General features: G+C 46.3%; 1 protein-coding gene across 1 annotated transcript in view; it reads right to left on the reverse strand.

Moving 5' to 3' along the window:
• The window catches only part of LOC132835922 (protein lyl-1-like), a 36,643-nt gene extending 19,976 nt beyond the window's left edge, over positions 1-16,667 (reverse strand). The window contains exons 1-2 of the mRNA XM_060855032.1: positions 16,538-16,667; positions 869-1,412 (exon numbers count right to left, since the gene is read on the reverse strand). Of these exons, the coding sequence (XP_060711015.1) occupies positions 869-1,341 (473 nt within the window). The 5' untranslated portion in view covers positions 1,342-1,412; positions 16,538-16,667. The remainder of the gene's footprint in view (positions 1-868; positions 1,413-16,537) is intronic.
• Between the last annotated feature and the right edge of the window lie 2,353 nt (positions 16,668-19,020).

The raw sequence follows: 19,020 nt of genomic DNA on the forward strand, positions 1-19,020 counted from the left end.
CGCTAGATTGTTAATTCAGAGACCCAGGTAATGTTCCGAGGACCTAATTTGAACTCAGTAAAATTTGAAAGTAAGGTGACTGTGAATTGATTGTTGGAAAAACCCATCTACTGTATTTCCCTAATGTCCTTTAAGGAAGGAAACCTCTGGTCTGGCCTACATGTGACTCCAGACCCACAGTGATGGGGTTAACTCTTGGGCAATAATTGTTGGTGTCGCTGGTGACACTCTCATCTCATGAATGAACGAATAAAAAAATCCAATTTGTTCCTTTGAAAGGAAGGATACCCCCCCAACTCTAGTTTAGTCCCTGCACTCCCCTTCACTGTTTGATCACACAGCATTGCCCTTTGATGTGAAGGGCACTGCTTGTCACAGGCCACTCGGGTGTTTTCCTATTTTCCTGGTGGTGGAAATTGAATAAAGATTCATGCGCCTTGTGTCTCTCACTGCGTCTCACGCCTGCACACAGACACCATGGGTGCTGGGGGAAAAAATAAGTACCACCACAGTTAGGCGGTAATGTGAAAAAAGAAAAGAAAAAGAAAATAATAGAAAATTGAAAGGAAGGACAATTCCCAAGGACATGAACAAAAGACCCTCAGTTTGAGGGCTGCTGGATTAGCTTTCTGTATTGAAAATGCCTCTCAGGAGCCCCGAGGTAGTTAAAGCACATTTTGCAAACTGCCTGGGTCCTGGTGAAGTTGCTCTCACAGAGGGCCAACATGGCCTCTTTCTGAACATTAAGCATTGACTAGCGCTGGGTACTTCCCATCTGGGAGGCCGAGAGCATGTCCTGACCGAGGAATGGGGAGCGTCACTAACTGGACCGGAGGAGCTGAGTGGTTCACTCTGAGAGCAGACTTACCTGTTGATGAGGCTGTGAGGGTGGTACTGGGTGGCCAGGAGAGAGCCGGGAATTGGCAGGGAGCCCACCGGGTGGTTAGAGAGCTGCACCATCCTGCTGTCGGAGCACTGGACGAGGGTCGGGATGGGGTGTAAAGTCGTCAACTCTGTGGTCTGCACCATCCTGGTCCCCCCGTTAACCTGGGGGCTCTCCATCCTCTGGGGGAACTTACTGTGACCCAGACTGATGACGGGCATCTCCAATGGTAGGCTTCCCGAGGAGCTCAAGGGGGTTTCCGTGGAAACGGGCTCAGACATGCCTTGCTTGTTTGTCGGAGTGCCGTCCCCGGGGGTAGAGTCAGGAGCTCGGGCCGAGACCTGTTTAGCTTCTCCTTCGTTAGTTGGGGAGTCGCTGATACGCCCCGGCTCGGTCTTGACGGGACTGTGAGCGTCTTCACGACGCGCGGAGGGACCAGACTCGAACTTCTCCATCATCTTTCCTCGTCAGCTGGTCTACCCCGCTCTCCGAATCCAAGTGGGTCAGACAGGCAGCGGTCCAGGGTTAGCTGTGGTGAGGACAGAGGGAGAGTGAGAGAGTGAGAGAGAGAGAGAAATGCAAAGTGACTTCAGAAAGAGGGTCAACAAGTGGAAGAAAATACTTTAACTGTTTGAAGACCGTGCCACTGTGGCCTCTCTCTGAGGATGCTGCACTCGAAGATGAAATGGAGACACAGGAGGCCACTCAGCCCTCGGTCCTGTCCTGTTCACTCAGATTGGAGCTCACCTCACTTGATTTTCTCCCCCCCAACTCTGTTACCACTCCCCTTGCCAAAGCCTCATCTTGAAAGCTTAATTTAGCCCAACATTAGAAGGGAGGGAGACCTGTACCACTGTGACTGGGCCAGGCTTGAGTTACAGGGGGAGAGGTTGGCCAGGATAGGCCTTTCTTCCTCGGAACATTGGAGAACGAGGGGTGACCTTACTGAGGTGTATAAAACCATGAGGGGCAGAGGTAGGATAAACGTTTACTGTCTTTTTCCCAGGGGTGAGGAATTGAAAACTAGAGGGCATAGGTTTAAGGTGAGAGGGGAAAGGTTTAAGATGGACCTGAGGGGCAACTTCTTCAAGCAGAGAGTGGTGCGTAGATGGAATGGGTCGCCAGAGAAAGTGGTTGAGATGGGTACAACATCAACGTTTTAAAAACATGTGGATAGGCTCATGGATGGGAAGGGTTTATGGACCAAACGAGGGCAATTGGAATAAGCTGAGTGGGTACCATGGTCAACATGGACCAGTTTGGGCTGAAGGGCCTGTTTCCATGCTGTACTGCTCTATGGACTCTACAAGCCTGGCCTGACACCACTTTGATTCGATGCATAAAATCTCCAACTGAAAGCAAGTCTCAACGTCCCGGATAGTGTTGATATGAAAAGAATTCCAATGTGCTTCACTGAAGTTCTGTACGGAAGGGAAACCTGCCTTCCTCAATGAGTGCAGCCTACACGTGACTCCAGGCCCGCGGCCGACTCTCAACTGCCCTCCACTCCACCCCCGCCTCAACCTGAGTCAGCCGTGCACGTCAAGGGGCAAATAGGGACAAGTGCCGGGCTCGCCAATGATGCCACATCTCACCAGAGACTTGTGGGCAGGGGAAATAAAAACCTCACAGCATAGGCCAAACAGCGGCCGCTCTGAGCACAGCAAGATCCCATGGGTAGCCCCGTAATGACGACGGGGTGAGCTTTTATCTTTAGGGCGCACGTGAGGGATACATATTGGTGGGAAACCAGGAAGGGCACGCACTCCAAACTGTACCACACATTATTTGACGTTGACTGGAGAGTTTAAGGCAGGGAATGCGGCAACAGGCCTCTGCTTCCCAAACTGTCCTCACCCACCCCTCCATGAACCCACTTCTGATGCTCAGAAATGGCTGTGCACACCAACCCCCCCCCACCACGCCCCTGAGAGAGTTCAGGAAGTGCATATGCGTGAGTGTGTAGCTGCCATCGAACCACCCCAAGGATGTAAAAGGAGTCTCACCAATCAGCCCACTGCTGCCTTAGGGCACAATGTCGGAATCTCACCTCTTGACCCCACTGGGGATGGCCATGACCGTGTGGTGACCCCCACTGGGGATGGCTATGACCGTATGGTGACCCCCCACTGGGTATGGCCATGACCCCATGGTGACCCCCACTGGGGATGGCCGTGACCCCCACTGGGGATGGCTGTGACTCCCTGGTGACCCCCACTAAGAATGGCCATGAACAACTGGTGACTCCCATTGGGGATGGACATGACCCCCTGGTGACCCCCACTGGGGATGGACATGACCCCCTGGTGACCCCCACTGGGGATGGCCATGACCCCCTGGTGACCCCCACTGAGGATGGTCATGACCCCCGGTGACTCCCATTGGGGATGGTCATGACCCCATGGCGACCCCCACTGAGGATGGCCATGACCCCTGGTGACTCCCATTGGGGATGGCCATGACCCCATGGAGACCCCCACTGGGGATGGCCGTGACCCCATGGTGACGCCCACCGGAGATGGCCATGACCCCTGGTGACCCCCACTGGGGATGGCATTGACCCAATGTTGACTCCCATTGGGGATGGACGTGACCCCCTGGTGACCCCCACTGGGAATGGCCATGACCCCGTGGTGACCCCCACTGGAGATGGCCATGACTGTGCGATGACCTCCACTGGGGATGGCCATGACCCCATGTTGGCCCACCCAGAGGATGGCCATGACTGTGTGGTGACCCCCACTGGGGATGGCCATGACCCCATGGTGACCCTCACTGAGGATGGCCATGACCCCATGGTGACCCCCACTGGGGATGGCCAAGACCCACTGGTGACTCCAATTGGAGATGGATGTGACCCCCTGGTGACCCCCACTGGGGATGGATATGACACGTTGGTGACCCCACTGGGGATGGTCATGACCTCCTGGTGAACCCCACTGGGGATGGCCATGACCCTGTGGTGACCTCCACTGGGGATGGCCGTGACCCCCTGGTGACCTCCACTGGGATTGGCTGTCTCCCTTGGTGATGCCCACTGGGGATGGCCATGCCTGTGTGGTGACCCCCACTGGGGATGGCTGTGACCCCCACTGAGACGGCTGTGACCCCCTGTTGACCCCCACTGGGGATGGCCATGACTCCCGGTGACTCCCACTGGGGATGGCCGTGACCCCTTGGTGACCCCAGCCCACAATCTGGGATCCCCTGATCCAGACTGACACTTCAGTGCAGTACTGGAGGAGTGCTACATTAATAGAGGGACTGTCTTTCAGATGGGTTTAGGCATGGTCTGGTCACTTAGGTCAATGTCAAAGATCCCATGGCACATTAATAAGGAATAGGAGAGCTCTCCCCAGTGTCTTGGGGCCAGTGATAGTCAGCGTTAGAAATGCAGGTTCCTTTAAAGTTCAAACAGAACAGAACCACAGCTGACTGTGAGCAGAGGATCTTTAGACTTTGTGTTTAAGAACTGGGTTTTCATGCTGAACGTGGCTTATTGTTTAATTGGGTATTTTGGGAATTTAGTGACAGCTAAAAACAAAGGGGTTTATTCGATTCCACAAATGGCTCTTCAAATAAGAAGACTGAATCCCAAACGGGCTCCTGTGGGACAGTGTATTGTCCTCTCCTCTGGGTTAGTAGGGCTAGTAGACTTGGTCTCATGTTTCACTGGTCCTGAGGGTATATCATAACATGCCCAAACAGGTTGAGCTGGGGCGGGAGGTTGGGGGGAGGGTTGGGAAAGAGAGGAGGAAGGAAGGAAAGGGGTCTTGGACAGAGAAAGGTGGAGATTGCTGTTTGTGCCAATCTATCTTTTGGAAAAGGGCAGAAGTAACAGGGTTGTTGTCATGAGTGACTTTAACTTCCCTAGTATTGATTGGAACCTCCTTAGTTCAAATAGTTTGGATGGAGCAGTTTTTATCAGGTGTATCCAGGAAGGATTCCAGACTCAATATGTCAATAAGCCAACTAGAGGGGAGGCCATATTGGATTTGGTGCTTGGCAACGAATCAGGCCAGGTGTCAGATCTCTCGGTGAGAGAGCATTTCGGTGATAGTGATCACAACTCCTTGACCTTCACTATACTCATGGAGAGGAACAGGGACAGACAGAATGGGAAAGTATTTAACTGAGGGAAGGGAATCACAATGCTATTAGGCAGGAACTGGGCTGCCTAAACTGGGAACAGATGTTCTCAGGGAAATGCACAACAGAAATGTGGAGGTTGTTTAGGGAGCACTTTCTGATAGTGCAGGACAGCTTTGTCCCACTGAGGCAAGGAAGGGATGGTAGGGTGAAGGAATCTTGGGTGACAAGGGATGTAGAACATTGTCAAGAGGAAGAAGGAAGCGTACTTCAGGTTGAGGAGGCAAGGATCAGACAGAGCTTCAGAGGGTTCCAAGGTAGCCAGGAAGGAACTGAAGAAGGGACTTAAGAGAGCTAGAAGGGGCACGAGAAAGCTTTAGCAGGTAGGATTAAGGAAAACCCTAAGGCATTCTACAATTATGTGAGGTACAGGAGTGAAGGTAGGGCCAAACAGGGATGGTGGAGGGAAGTTGCACCTGGAATCAGAAGAAGTAGGGGAGGTCCTTAATGAATATTTTGCCTCAGTATTCACTACTGAGAGGGAGCTTGATGTTTCAGAGGACAGCGTGAAACAGACTGATATTCTACAACAGGTTGATGTTAGGATGGAGAATGTGCTGAAAATTTTGAGAAATGTTAAGGATAGTTAAGTCCCCTGAGCCAGACGGGATATATCCTGGGTTTCTATGAGAAGAGAAGGAAGAGATTGTTGGGTCTTTGGTGATGATCTTTGTGTCCTCACTGTCCACTGGAGAGGTGCCAGATGATTGGAGAGTGGCAAATGTCATTCCCTTTTTAACAAAGAGAATAGGGATAATCCTGGGAATTACAGAGCAGTCAGTCTTATGTCTGTGGTGGGCAAAGTATTGGAGAGGATTCTGAGAGACAGAGTTTATGGTTACTTGGAAAAACCATAGTTTCATTAGAGATAGTCAGCATGGCTTTGTGAGGAGCAGGTCATGCCTCACAAACCTGACTGAATTCTTTGAGGATGTGACAAAACACATTGATGAAGGTAGAGCAGTGGATGTGGTGTGTATGAATTTTAGCAAGGCATTTGATAAGGTTCCCCATGGTAGGCTCATTCAGAAAGTAAGGAGACATAGGATATAAGGAAATCTGGCTGTCTGAATACAGAATTGGCTGGCCCATAAGAGATAGAGGGTGGTGGTAGACGGAAAGTATTCAGCCTGGAGCTTGGTGAGCAGTGGTGTTCCACAGGGATCTGTTCTGGGATGTCTGTCGTCTGTGATTTTTATAAATTACTTGGATGAGGAAGTGGAAGGGTGGGTGATTAAGTTTGCTGATGATACAAAGGTTGGTGGAGTAGTGGATAGTGTAGAGGGCTGTTGTAGGTTGCAGTGGGACATTGACAGGATGCAGAGCTGGGCTGAGAGGTGACAGATGGAATTCAACCTGGAAAAGTGTGAAGTGATTCACTTTGGAAGATCAAATTTGAATGCAGATTACATGGTTAAAGGCAGGATTCTTGGCAGTGTGGAGGAACAGAGGGATCTTGAGGTCCATGTCCATAGATCCCTCAAAGTTGCCACCCAAGTTGATAGGGTTGTTAAGAAGGTGTATGGTGTGTTGGCTTTCATTAGCACGGGGATTGAGTTATGAGTCGCGAGGTAATGCTGAAGCTCTATAGGGTCCTGGTTGGACCACACTTGGAATATTGTGTTCAGTACTGATGGCCTCATTATAGGAAGGACGTGGAGGCTTTAGAGATGATGCAGAGAAGATTTACCAGGATGCTGCCTTGACTGGAGGGTATGTCTTATGAAGAAAGGTTGAGGGAGCTAGGGCTTATCTCATTGGAGCGAAGAAGGATGAGAGGTGACTTGATAGAGGTGAACAGGAAGAGATGGAGTGGATAGCCAGAGATTTTTTTTCCCAGGGCAGAAATGTCACTCATGAGGGGGAATAATTTTAAGCTGATTGGAGGAAGGTTTAGGGGAGATGTCAGAGGTAGGTTCTTTATTCAGAGAGTGGTGGGTATGTGGAGTGCACTGCCAGCCGTGGGAGTAGAGTCAGATACATTAGGGACATTTAAGTGACTCTTGGATAGGCACTTGGATGATGGTACAATAAAGGGTGCACAGGTTAGTCTGATCTTGGAGTAGAATAAAAGGCTGGCGCAACATCGAGGGCCGAAGGGCCAGCACAGTGCTGTACTCTTCTATGTTCTATCCATTTCCAATAAAATCCTTATAAATCTCTGGAAGTCTCTTGAAGCCAACTCCACATATGGACATCTGTCTGACAAAAATAAAATTATCCCTTTACCACATGAACACATTGCAGACCATGGGAACTTGCAGTAACCATCATTACCCATCCCAGAGGGCAGTTAAAGAGCCAATCACATTGCTGTGGGTCAGGAGTCACATGTAAGCCAGACCAGGTGAGGATGGCAGTTTCCTTCCCTGAAGGAGAATAGTGAACCAGATGGGTTTTTCCATTCAATTAATTCATGGTCCTTTTCAGATCCTTTTTATTATTGAACTCAAACTCCACCATCCATGGTGGGATTTGTACCCAGGTCCCCAGAACATTACCTGGATTAACAGCCCAGCAATGAAATTATTCATCCGTCACCTCCCCTTACTGAGTTGTGAAAAGCATTCTTAATGAAACCGAATTACCCAAGGTAGGGAGAGGTTTAAATAATGAGGAAGATGTCTTGATTGAGAACACCCAACTTTACTGAAGGAAAGGTTTCTGTGGTTCACGTGTACTGGACCTTCCTTTCAATTCAAATCCTTCCTCTAACTTTCCTAATGAAGTGCTTGCAATTTGCTGGGGAAAAGCCACCCCAGTGCAGAGCTCAGTGACCCATGTCCCAGCTCAAAGCGTCACTTCACCCTCCCAAACCTCAGCCAGATCTTTAATCTTCCAAACACTGCTTCTCACACCACAGCTAGTGTATTGTGCAGGGTTCTGGAGTCTACATGGTGGGAGGGATGTGATGGCACTGGAGCGGGTGCAGGGGGAGATTTACCAGGATGGTGCCTGGGCTGGGGAGTGTCAGTGATGAAGAGAGATGGGACAGAATGCAGTTGTTCTGGAGCAGAGGAGATTACGAGGTGATAATGACTGAGATGTATCAAATTAGGAGGGGCATACACACGGTAGACAGGAATAAACATTTCCCTTTGACAGAGTTAAAAACCACACAACACCAGGTTAAAGTCCAACAGGTTTATTTGGAAGCACTAGCCTTTGGAGTGCTGCTCCTTCAACAGGTAGCTATGGAGCAGGATCATAAGACAGAATTTATAGCAAAAAAATTACAGTGTCATGCATGCAACTGAGCTGAGATGTCACTTTTTAAAAAATAAAACCTTAAGTTATCTTGAGAATCTGATTTGAAAGAAGTTCTGGGATTTACATATCAGTTTCCCTGCATCCTCATTCTAAAAGATGAAAGATTTAACAGCAACCAGGTTTGCTCAGTATATCGTTTTAGTGGCAAAGACGCTGTGATCTTTTGCTGTAAATTCTGTGTCTTATGACACTGCTCCACAGCTAACCTGATGAAGGAACGGCACTCCGAAAGGATTGTGCTTCCTGTCGGTTTATAACCTGGTGTTGGTTCACCTCAGTCTAACACTGGCACTCCCACATCCTTGACAGAGGATCAATGACCGGAGGACATAGATCGCAGGTAAGAGGTGGTAAGTTGGGAGGAGATTTGTGGGAATTATTTTTCACCCAGAGGGTGGTGGGATTCTGGAACTCTCTGTCTATCTGAGACAGAAACCCTCATCACACTGAAGTTGTAGTTAGATAGGCACTTGCCATGTCAAACGCTGTAAAATGGGATTAAAATAGTTAGTAGGCTGTTTTTGACTAGTACAGAGTCACTCAGCCATAGTGGGATGGAAAGGCTTCTCAGTCCAAGGACAGCCTCTGGATATTGGCCCCACAATGGGCTGAATAGCCTCTTCTGCACAACATCATTCTTTATTACACGTGTTACCATCTGTTCTCGAAACAGTATTTGAAAAAGTTGCCAGTCCCTCATTTTCACCGGTCTCTCTTTGCCTTTTTTTTAAAGCCATCTGCAAGTGTTTGCAGGGAAGGGGTTTAAATTGCTGACTCACAATAAAACGCCAAACGACAGGCAGGGAGAACGAGATAGGGATATCTGCATGTCTTGTGGCACAGTCTATCAAAGTGCAATTGAGGCTTGACACCTTCATGACTTCTAACCACAACAGGGCAAAACCACTATTCCACATAAAAAAGGTTTCTCTCTGAGATCAAGGCGATAAACTAACCCTGGTGACATAACAGCAATACGCAACCAACATTCAAATGCTCGAGATAACACTGTACTCCAAGAAAGCCTAGGCCCCACAATGAAGACAGGCTCACTCGAGAACAGCTCAGAGACAAAAGAAGCTGAACAGAGTGGCATTTTACACAATTCTTTGATGGGAGGCGAAGCACTGGTTGCCCTGCAGAGGACATGAAGCAAACACAAACAGGAATTGCTGGAGAAACTCAGCAAGGTCTGGCTGCATCCGTGGAGAGAGAAACAGAGTTAGTATTTCGAATCTTTCTTGGATTGAGTGACTTGAGAGCTACTCATCACTGTCTATGTCTGAGTAGGTCTCAGTCATCTACTACCATGACTCCCCCAAACCCCCCAGTCTCCTCTGCTCCAACCCCAGTCTGTCCAATCTCTCTTCTGAGGTCAAGTAGGCATTGACTGACTTGCTGTGGGTCTGGAGTCGCTTGTAAGCCAGACCAGGTATGGAAAGCAGATTCCCTTCCTTAAAACTGTACCAAATGCTTTTTACATCAATTGATGATGGCTCCATTGCAAGTGTTTTTTTTTAGATTAGATTAGTTTACTTACAGTGTGGAAACAGGCCCTTCGGCCCAACAAGTCCACACCGACCCGCCGAAGCGCAACCCACCCATACCCCTACATTTACCCCTTACCTAACACTACAGGCAATTTAGCATGGCCAATTCACCTGACCCGCACATCTTTGGACTGTGGGAGGAAACCAGAGCACCCGAAGGAAACCCACGCAGACACGGGGAGAACGTGCAGACACCACACAGTCAGTCGCCTGAGTCGGGAATTGAACCCGGGTCTCAGGCGCTGTGAGGCAACAGTGCTAACTGCTGTGCCACCGTGCCACCCACTGAGACTAATTTTATAACTCAGACTATGTTGAATTTAAATCCTATCTTGGTGGGGATTTGAACTCAAATTGCTCCCACCCATGTTAATGTCTGCCTCACTAGCCCAGTGTTATTAACACTGCACTCCCAACTATTCCTGGTCAGGCAATTATGGATAGCCCTGACATTTCCACCAGTTAAAAGATTAAACTCTCTGGTACTGCTGGGAGACAGCCTGCACAGAGACTGGGGGAAATATTCAAAAAAGCACATTGCTTTGAAATTTATTCATTTTAAAAATAAAGCCGCATTTTTGAAAGAGAGACAAGTGGTCAAACGTTCAAGTATGTTTGCAGTCTTCCATCTGAAAGGGTGAAGTTACTCCAAATTGTAAGTTTAAGATTTGAAGAACTCAAAACATTAACTCTGCTTTCTCTCTCCACAGATGCTGCCAGACCTGCTGAGTCTCTCCAACAATTTCTGTTATTGTTCCATTAGTTAACTTCAATTCTGTCCGAATTAAAATGATGATTCTTTCACTTGTGCATCGGGTCATGTGAGGCTAATGTTCACTTTCGCTCATACCTAGAGAGTCTAACCTGACAAGTTAGAAATACAGAACTGAGAGAACTTGCATTTATATACCACCATTTAAGACATCACGAAGCACTTTACAGTTAGTCACAGAGTTATATAAAAGTTGCCCCCTCAGGCTCTTTTTAAATCTTTCCCCTTAAATCTTAGACCTCTAGTTTTGGCCTCCCTTACCCTGGGGAAAAGACCTTGACTACTCACCCCACCCATGCCCCTCATACATTATACATCACCCCTCAGCCTCCCATGCTCCAGGGAAAAAAAAGCACCACACTTTTTGCTAACAATTTAATTTCATTTATTCCTAATGAGCTAATCTGCTACCTCTGCCCATCTGCCTGTCCTTTCAATAGAATGTGTATCCTTGGGGATATTTAATTGTCAGGGAGGAGACAGTGAGGAGATGCTGGAGATCAGAGTCGAGAGGGTGGTGCTGGAAAAGCGCAGCAGGTCAGGCAGCATCCGAAGAGCAAGAGAATCGACGTTTCGGGCATAAGCCCATCACCAGGAATAGATTCCTGATGAAGGGCTTATGCCCAAAACATTGATTCTCCTGCTCCTCGGATGCCGCCTGACCTGCTGCGCTTTTCCAGCACCACCCTCTCGACCCCCATATTTAATCTTTAGGTCTAATCCCTTTTGCAGTCATGTCCATGTAATACCCACAACATCATACCTGACAATTTTAATGTATGTTCATACAGCTTGGTTCATGTACCATGTGCTTTGTTATATACTTAGTTAATAGGGTGAATACAAGCAAAAAGGGATAGTTGTTGTATTGAAATTATTTACCATAAAATTGACGAGTTATCTTAAGAGACTGGGGTTTTTCTCACATTCCGAATCTTTCCTTTGTTCTTAATCTTTGTGGGAGAAAGTGAGGACTGCAGATGCTGGAGATCAGAGCTTAAAAATGTGTTGCTGGAAAAGCGCAGCAGGTCAGGCAGCATCAAAGGAGCAGGAGAATCGACGTTTCGGGCATAAGCCCTTCTTCAGGAACCCTTCTTCTTAAGCCCTTCTTAATCTTTGTGTCCAATCTCCAAACCAATTACATATAATTCTGCATCTTTTAATGTTCCTAATTTCTCTATTGAGTAGATCCTTCTGAAACATTCCTTGGTGTTCTACTCAATGAAATCCTTTTGAGGTTCAGTCACCATTGGAATGCACTGAAGATATGAATGCGTCAAACATGCATTCCTGAAGAAGGGCTTATCCCCAAAACGTCGAATCTCCTGTTCCTTGGATGCTGCCTGGCTTGCTGCGCTTTTCCAGCAACACAATTTTTGGCCGCTTCTAACATGCAGACAGACACAACCATAGGATTATAAGAACTAAGAGTTGGCCATCCAGCCCCTCTTATTTGCCCTGGCATTTTATTAGATCATGGGTAATGTGTCCCAGGCCACAACACCTCATTGCTCTCAACTCCTCAAGAATTCAAGCATCTATTGACTTGTTTATTTATGTTAAAAGTACAGGATACATCTGACAAAGACACATCATGTCCTAGATTAGGCATGCTGGCTTCAAGTGGTCAACTAAGTTCCCTTCTGTTGTGAAGTGACCATAATGTGGGACAAAAGTCAATTTGTCTTAATGCTATTCTAGGGTCGAAGCTGCTCAGGACTCTTCCTCCTGTCAATACTGGAATGTCATAAAACAATCATATTCTGTGGCTACATTCCCTCCACAAATTCACTGATTAACATGCTCATATACAGATCCTCAAAGTGCCTCGTTAATATTTCAGTTTTAAAGATGATCAACCCTGTTTTCAAATCCCTCCACATCCTTGCCTTTCTGAGTCTTTGGAAATGTTTTGTTTTCTTTGAAAACCAGCCTCTCCAAGAACGTTATGACACACCTCTGGAGCAGGTCAGGCTTAACCCCATACTTCTGGGCCAGAGGTAGGGGCACTACGCCCCAAGAGCACTTTAAATGCTTTCTAATCAACTTTCTCAGAGGTATCATCACATACTATGCAGCAGGAGAGAGTTGAACCTAAGCCTTTGCTGGTTCAGAGGTAGGAACACTAGCACTGCACCTTAAGAGCCCCTTTCCTACTCTCTGGCAATCTTGACCAGCCTCATATCCCACTCAGGCCTCTCTATACCTCCATTCCTTGACTCATTCCTTGTTCCTTGTTACCTCCCCCCTCCCAATTTTAACCACTGCATGAGTTTAACTGCCCAGGCTCTATAAATACTGGCAGAACCTCTTCACCCTTTCCCCTTATTTAAGGCCCTCCTTAAAAGCTAAGCTTTAGACCCAACTAAAACAGAGGATGGGTTTTTTTCTCTCTGTACCCTTCAGTGAGCTCCCCACTTCCAACAAATCTGGGAGCACTTGCACGCATTTTCCTTTCCCAGCATTTCACTGTGGCCAATACAATCCCTAGTCAGAGCAATTATTCCGGAAAGTGCAGGCTTGCCGAAGCACACTGCAAAGTAAGGCACTTTCGACATCAGCCTTTAGTGCCCGGGTTTCATTTTCAGTTTATATTTTTAGTTTTGCAAACCCCAGTTTGGAAAAAATGCAAGTCCCTTCCCCTCCCTATTAAAACTCAAAAGGAAAACAAAAGAAATCTTGAACTACATAAAAACAAAGCCGAATAAACAAGGAAGCCACAAGACACGGCTGGAGTTATTTGACAGGCCACAATTACTTACATCGTTTGCAGTTCGCACTTGTTCTGTTCCTCATTAGAAACTTCGATTACTGTGATAACAATAGATCAGCGAGCCATTTTCTTTTTTAATTACATTGGAACATGTCTGTAGCATGGTATTTGTACATGGACTGAACACTGGAACATAGGAACTGTTTCAACCCTCAAAGCTCATCCCTGATCTAACTCCATTTCTGTCTTTGTCCCATAGCCCTTAGCCATTTGATTTTTTAAAAAAAAAACATAATTTTAAATATACAATTAAGTGCAGCAATTCCAATCTTCGACTATTCTAAGAAAGAGCATTGAAATTCCTAATCCACTCCTGAAAGATCTGGCTTGCAAAACCTCAAAATTACCATGCCGTCTCCTCCCATACAATTGGAAATAGTGTCTATCGTTTACTTTACCTGTTCCCCTTGTCACGCTTTGATCAAGCAGGTGGTTAAGACGAAATTTGAGAAATAATTCTTTCACCCAGAGAAATATGGAGTGGACTGTGAGAGTGGGTGATGGAGGTGGATTCTTTTAAGAAGCAAGATATAAAAGAGACCTAAGGGGCAACTTTTTCACACAGAGGGTGTTAAGGGTATGGAATGAGCGCAGACTGGTACAATTGCAACATTTAAGAGGCACTTGGATGGGTATATGAATAGGAAGGGTTTGGAGGTTTATGAGCCAGGTGCTGGCAGGTGGGACTAGATTGGGTTGGGATATCTAGTCGGCGTTGGACCGAAGGGTCTGTTTCCATGCTGTACATCTCTATGACTCTATGTAAATGAGCAAGGTAATAGCAGGCTAGGAACTAAGGACAGGAGGGCAAAGACAAGATGGGCCGAACAGCCTGGTTTTATGCAGAATGACTCTGAGTCACACGTCAACCTCCTAAACTGCAGAGTTTTTGTTTTCAAATTAAACTTCTAGCAACCTGGCTCTTTGTTGGAGGGGTGGGGGTTGGGGGTCAGGTATCATATTGGGAAATGAACTAGGCACTCCTCCCTCAGTTTAATATAATGCTCTGAGGAGGGAACTCTTGTAGTGCAGTGGTAATGTGCTACCTTTGGAAACCATGTGCAGCAGATATGTGTAATAAAAGCTCTGAGCAGGTTGATTGGGGGACAAATATGTGCAAAATAGAGTGTTGTGTAGAAGACTGAATGTAATAGGGTAGGTCCAACCTGGGCTTTTTCCACCTGACACAGGAATAATTTAGTCCCTGGATGGAATTCAATGCCTTTTATTCAGTGGGATTTAGCTACGGGTTAAATGTAACACATATATACCACTGTGAGGGTGAAACACTTTCCAAACGTTTGACAGAGACGAGGTTCATGCTGTAGTTTAATGCCACAACATCGATCCTGCATGACTTGCTTGGGTAGGGGGTGGTAGGGGCTGCTTTGAACGCAGAGCGATGCATGGGTTCAATTCCCACAACAGCTGAATTTATCAAGAAGATCACACCTTCTCAACCTCTCCCCCTCACTAGAGCCATGGCGACCCCAGGTTAACCAGACGTAGCTTTCTATCTCTGGAAAGGTAGAAACATTGGAAACATTGCTGACAAATAAGCAAAAATAAAAAATCCAACGAATCTGCAGGCTTGGGTGATAAAATACTGGGAAATTTCAGGTCCCAGTTTACTGAGCAGATCCTGCTTCCTAAGGCGGGAGAGGGATCGTTTGTAGCCAGGTTTCCAGGAGCAAGCATAATTTTCCATGAACATGTTTGGGGGGTCCGCTTCCTGGGTTCATTTTTCCCAAGTAACAGCATCAGTTTCCCTACTTTATTTCTTGAATTGGCTGTAGCTTATGAATACACAAAGTGAAAATGTATTCTCGCTGATGTTCAGTCCTCCTAATAATTTCTGACCTCAAGGATTAGTGCTCACGTGGGGAGCTTGATTTCACCCAGAATTAATCCATTCTGAAACAACTGATGAACTGAACTGAGTGCTATCTCTCTCGCTCTGGACGGGTCTAACGCTTCCTGATTCTCCAGGGACGCTGTCTAGTTTCAAATAAGGCATTTGGAATTAGACACGACTCTCCTGAAGTTCGGGGGGGGGGGGGGGTTCACCAAGGAGTGTTTGTAAATTATTGTGCGTGAAAATTGCAACATGCTTCAATTAGCAAAGTGTTTGGTTTTCAAAATACCCAATTCCTCTTTTGTAGCAGGGTACTGTGTGTTACCTCGCTTGGAATTATGTTATCAAAACGAAATTAATGCAACACAGTTTTCCTCATGATAGAGAGATTTCAGGATTTAACCAGAGGGTTAAAATAACCCCAATTCTTCAAACATTAAATAAGTAAGAGGAGAATTAGATTTCGAAAAACAAAAAAAGAAAATCCATTGAATTTTAGCATCAAAACCCTCGCCCTGGGGATCACAATGAGGCAAATCTCCACACAATTCACATTAATATTTTGCTATACAATTACCATCACTAACTCCTCCGGCTAAACGAGGGGAATTAGCTCCCAATCCCGTTTAGCACCAGGAATACACTTTCCAATTCGCATCAAAATGTCCAGAGAGAAAGAGATTGGGATTTCTATAGAAGTTCAGCCTCTTTCACAACATGATGTTTTCTAACGTTGATAAAATAACGGGGTCGTGTCCAGTTTGCAAAACGAGAAAAAAAAAATTGCACACCAGCCGACGAAATTTATTGCTTGGAGAATAGATTCTATTTTCTACTTCAGACTTGAAACCTAGAATCGGGCAACACGTTTATTTCCCTTTTCACCAACCAGCACATTGGTTGTATTCTAACCTAATCTCCCAAACCCCCAATATACCACTTGCAAAATTAATTTTTTTTCTAACGCTTCCGCATACCTAGTTCACGAAATCGGTTAGCCAATTTGCTGCACGCTGATTTAAGTTTAAAATATCTAAAAACCTAAGAGTTCCAGTGAGCCTGAAATTCAGGAGGAGAGCGGTGCCTTCAAACCGTTTCACGTTCAGTCATATAATTAAAAATATATATTTCAATTGTCTTAGTTTAGTTTCTGCGTTGTTTAATTCTCTCTCGTTTGTTTTAAGCTGGTACATTTCACTCTGATGGTGCAGCTACAGTAGATCTTAACCCGATCTTTAGATTCTTTTTAAAAAAAAATAATTTGGAAGGTAAAAAACGAGCTTACCCTCTGTGGTCTGAGGGGATCTGGACAGAGCCATTTTCTTCAGCCTCCATTTGTGTGCTTTTAAAGTTTTTTTTTCTCTGGATTGTGTAGATTTCCTATGTAAAGAGAGGGAAAGGATGTAGCTGTGCAAGGTGCAGTCACGGATAAGAGATCTAGACAGTCTGTTGCACAGTGATAAGGAAGCAACATGGTCAGCCCAACCTCTTTGGCTGTTCTATTAAGCAGAAGAGGAAACGATTACAGCAGGAATAGCTCTGCTGTGTGTTTTTTTTTCTCTCTCTCTTCGCTGTCTCTCCCTCTCTCTCTCTCAACTCTTTTTTTCAAACGGAATCCATTTGAGGCTTTGGGATTTGCAATTCCATGGGCCCCAATTCTATTCTAACGTTTATAGTTTGGTATTGTTAAATAAGGGGAGTTCAATAGATTTTGACAGTAAAATCTCCCCCCCCCCACGTCAAATTGAATCTATCAATCATCTAATTTTAATCCCCGACAATTGCAAAATATTTATTTCTGGACTTACCAGAAATACATTCTGATAACTTCCCATTGTCCACTTATTCAATCGTTTTAAATATTTGCCCAAAATGTAAATGTATATAAATAGAACCTGTTTTGCATTCAGTTTTCTAAATGTCACAGTCAGGGATTGGAAATAAATGTTATCTGGTTGATCGTGCCCTTTCCATAGTGCTGCCTCAGTCAGGAGAGGGGGGCAGATAAGGGTTTGCCATGCAATTTAAGAGAGATTTGCCTACCTGTTTGGAGTTTACCCTCTAACTGTAATGCTTTTGCCCACATGGTACTCCCCTGATGCAGAACGAAAACATTTGAATGATGCCATTTTTAAAATGGATCTCACAAAAGCAAACCTAACATTGGAAGGATGTGCAGTGCGATTACGGATCACAGTATATCTTTAGATGTAGACATTTTTGTGTGATTTTAGCTGATGACTAAAAAAGGGGAAAGATACTGAGGAAGACATGAAGTTTTCACAAGCCCAGTCAAAACACGAGGAAGACAATCGTACCAGAGATTTGAATCGATATAGCTTCCCACAGAACATCCCAAACCAATTCTTAACTGATGAGATATTTTCTGGTGTAGTCACAGCAGTGAAAATGCACACAGCAAGATCCCACAATAGCAACAAACGTGTATGAGATTAGATTCCCTACAGCTTGGAAATGTGCTCTTCGGCCCAACCAGTCCACACCAACCCTCCGAAGAGTAATCCGCCTGGACCCATTTCCCTTTAGGGCGGCACGATGGCACAGTGGTTAGCACTGCTGCCTCACAGCGCCAGAGACCTGGGTTCAATTCCTGCCTTGGGCAACTGACTGTGTGGAGTTTGCACGTTCTCCCCGTGTCTGCGTGGGTTTCCTCCGGGTGCTCCGGTTTCCTCCCACAGTCCAAAGATGTGCGGGTTAGGTGAATTGGCCATGCTAAATTGCCCGTATGGGTGGGTGGCGGGTCGGTGTGGACTTGTTGGGCCGAAGGGCCTGTTTCCACACTGTAAGTAATCTAAAAAGAAATTGCACCTAACACTATGGGCAACTTACCATGGCCAATTCACCTGAGCTGCACATCTTTGGACTGTGGGAGGGAACCCATGTAGACACGGGGAGCATGTGCAAACACCACACAGACAGTCGCCCAAGACAGGAGTGGAACCTGGGATCCTGTTACTGTGAGGCGGCAGTGCTAACCACTGAGCCACCATGCTTTCCTGTGACAGTGGGTGAGGTTTTAAGTTTCATTCATGACTCTGAGTGCTTTCTCTTTGTAATAGCGTCACTGCATCTCATGCCCACATCAGAGGGTAAACAGAGCCTTGGTCTCATGTGTTTGTCCAACAGGCAACATCTCTGTTAATGTAGTGCCCACACACCGAGCACACTGTGTTCACACCTCTGGAATCAAACCTCTCACCTTGCAAATACTACAGCAGACAACTGGTTCATCGCTCATTAACAAGTAGCAAGGATAACGATCTGAGAATGGGAAAGGGTTGGTCATGTCATTGGATTTCCCAATCCCGGGGCCTCCCATGGATTCAATTCCCACTGTGGCAGCTGGTGGAGTTCAAATTTACTTTGTAAGATCTGAAATATAAAGTTAATCTCAGTGATGGTGACTATGATAGCTACAAATGATTTGTTGTCAATATTATGTAGCCATCCTTACCCAGTCTCACCTACACGTGACTCCAGACCCACAGCAATATGGTTGACTCTTAATTGCCCTGTGAGGTGGCTGTGGGGCAACACGGTGGCTCAGTGGTTAGCACTGCTGCCTCACAACACCAGGGCCCCAGGTTCGATCCCACCCTCAGGCAACTGTCTGTGTGTAGTTTGCACATTCTCTCTGTGGATTTCCTTCCATAGTTCAAAGATGTACAGGTTAGGGTGGATTGGCCATGTTGAATTACCCATAGTGTTCAGGGATGTGTAGGTTAGGGTGGATTGGTCATGCTAAAT

Source organism: Hemiscyllium ocellatum, chromosome 45 (assembly GCF_020745735.1).
Source record: "Hemiscyllium ocellatum isolate sHemOce1 chromosome 45, sHemOce1.pat.X.cur, whole genome shotgun sequence".
Classification (NCBI taxonomy): domain Eukaryota; kingdom Metazoa; phylum Chordata; class Chondrichthyes; order Orectolobiformes; family Hemiscylliidae; genus Hemiscyllium; species Hemiscyllium ocellatum.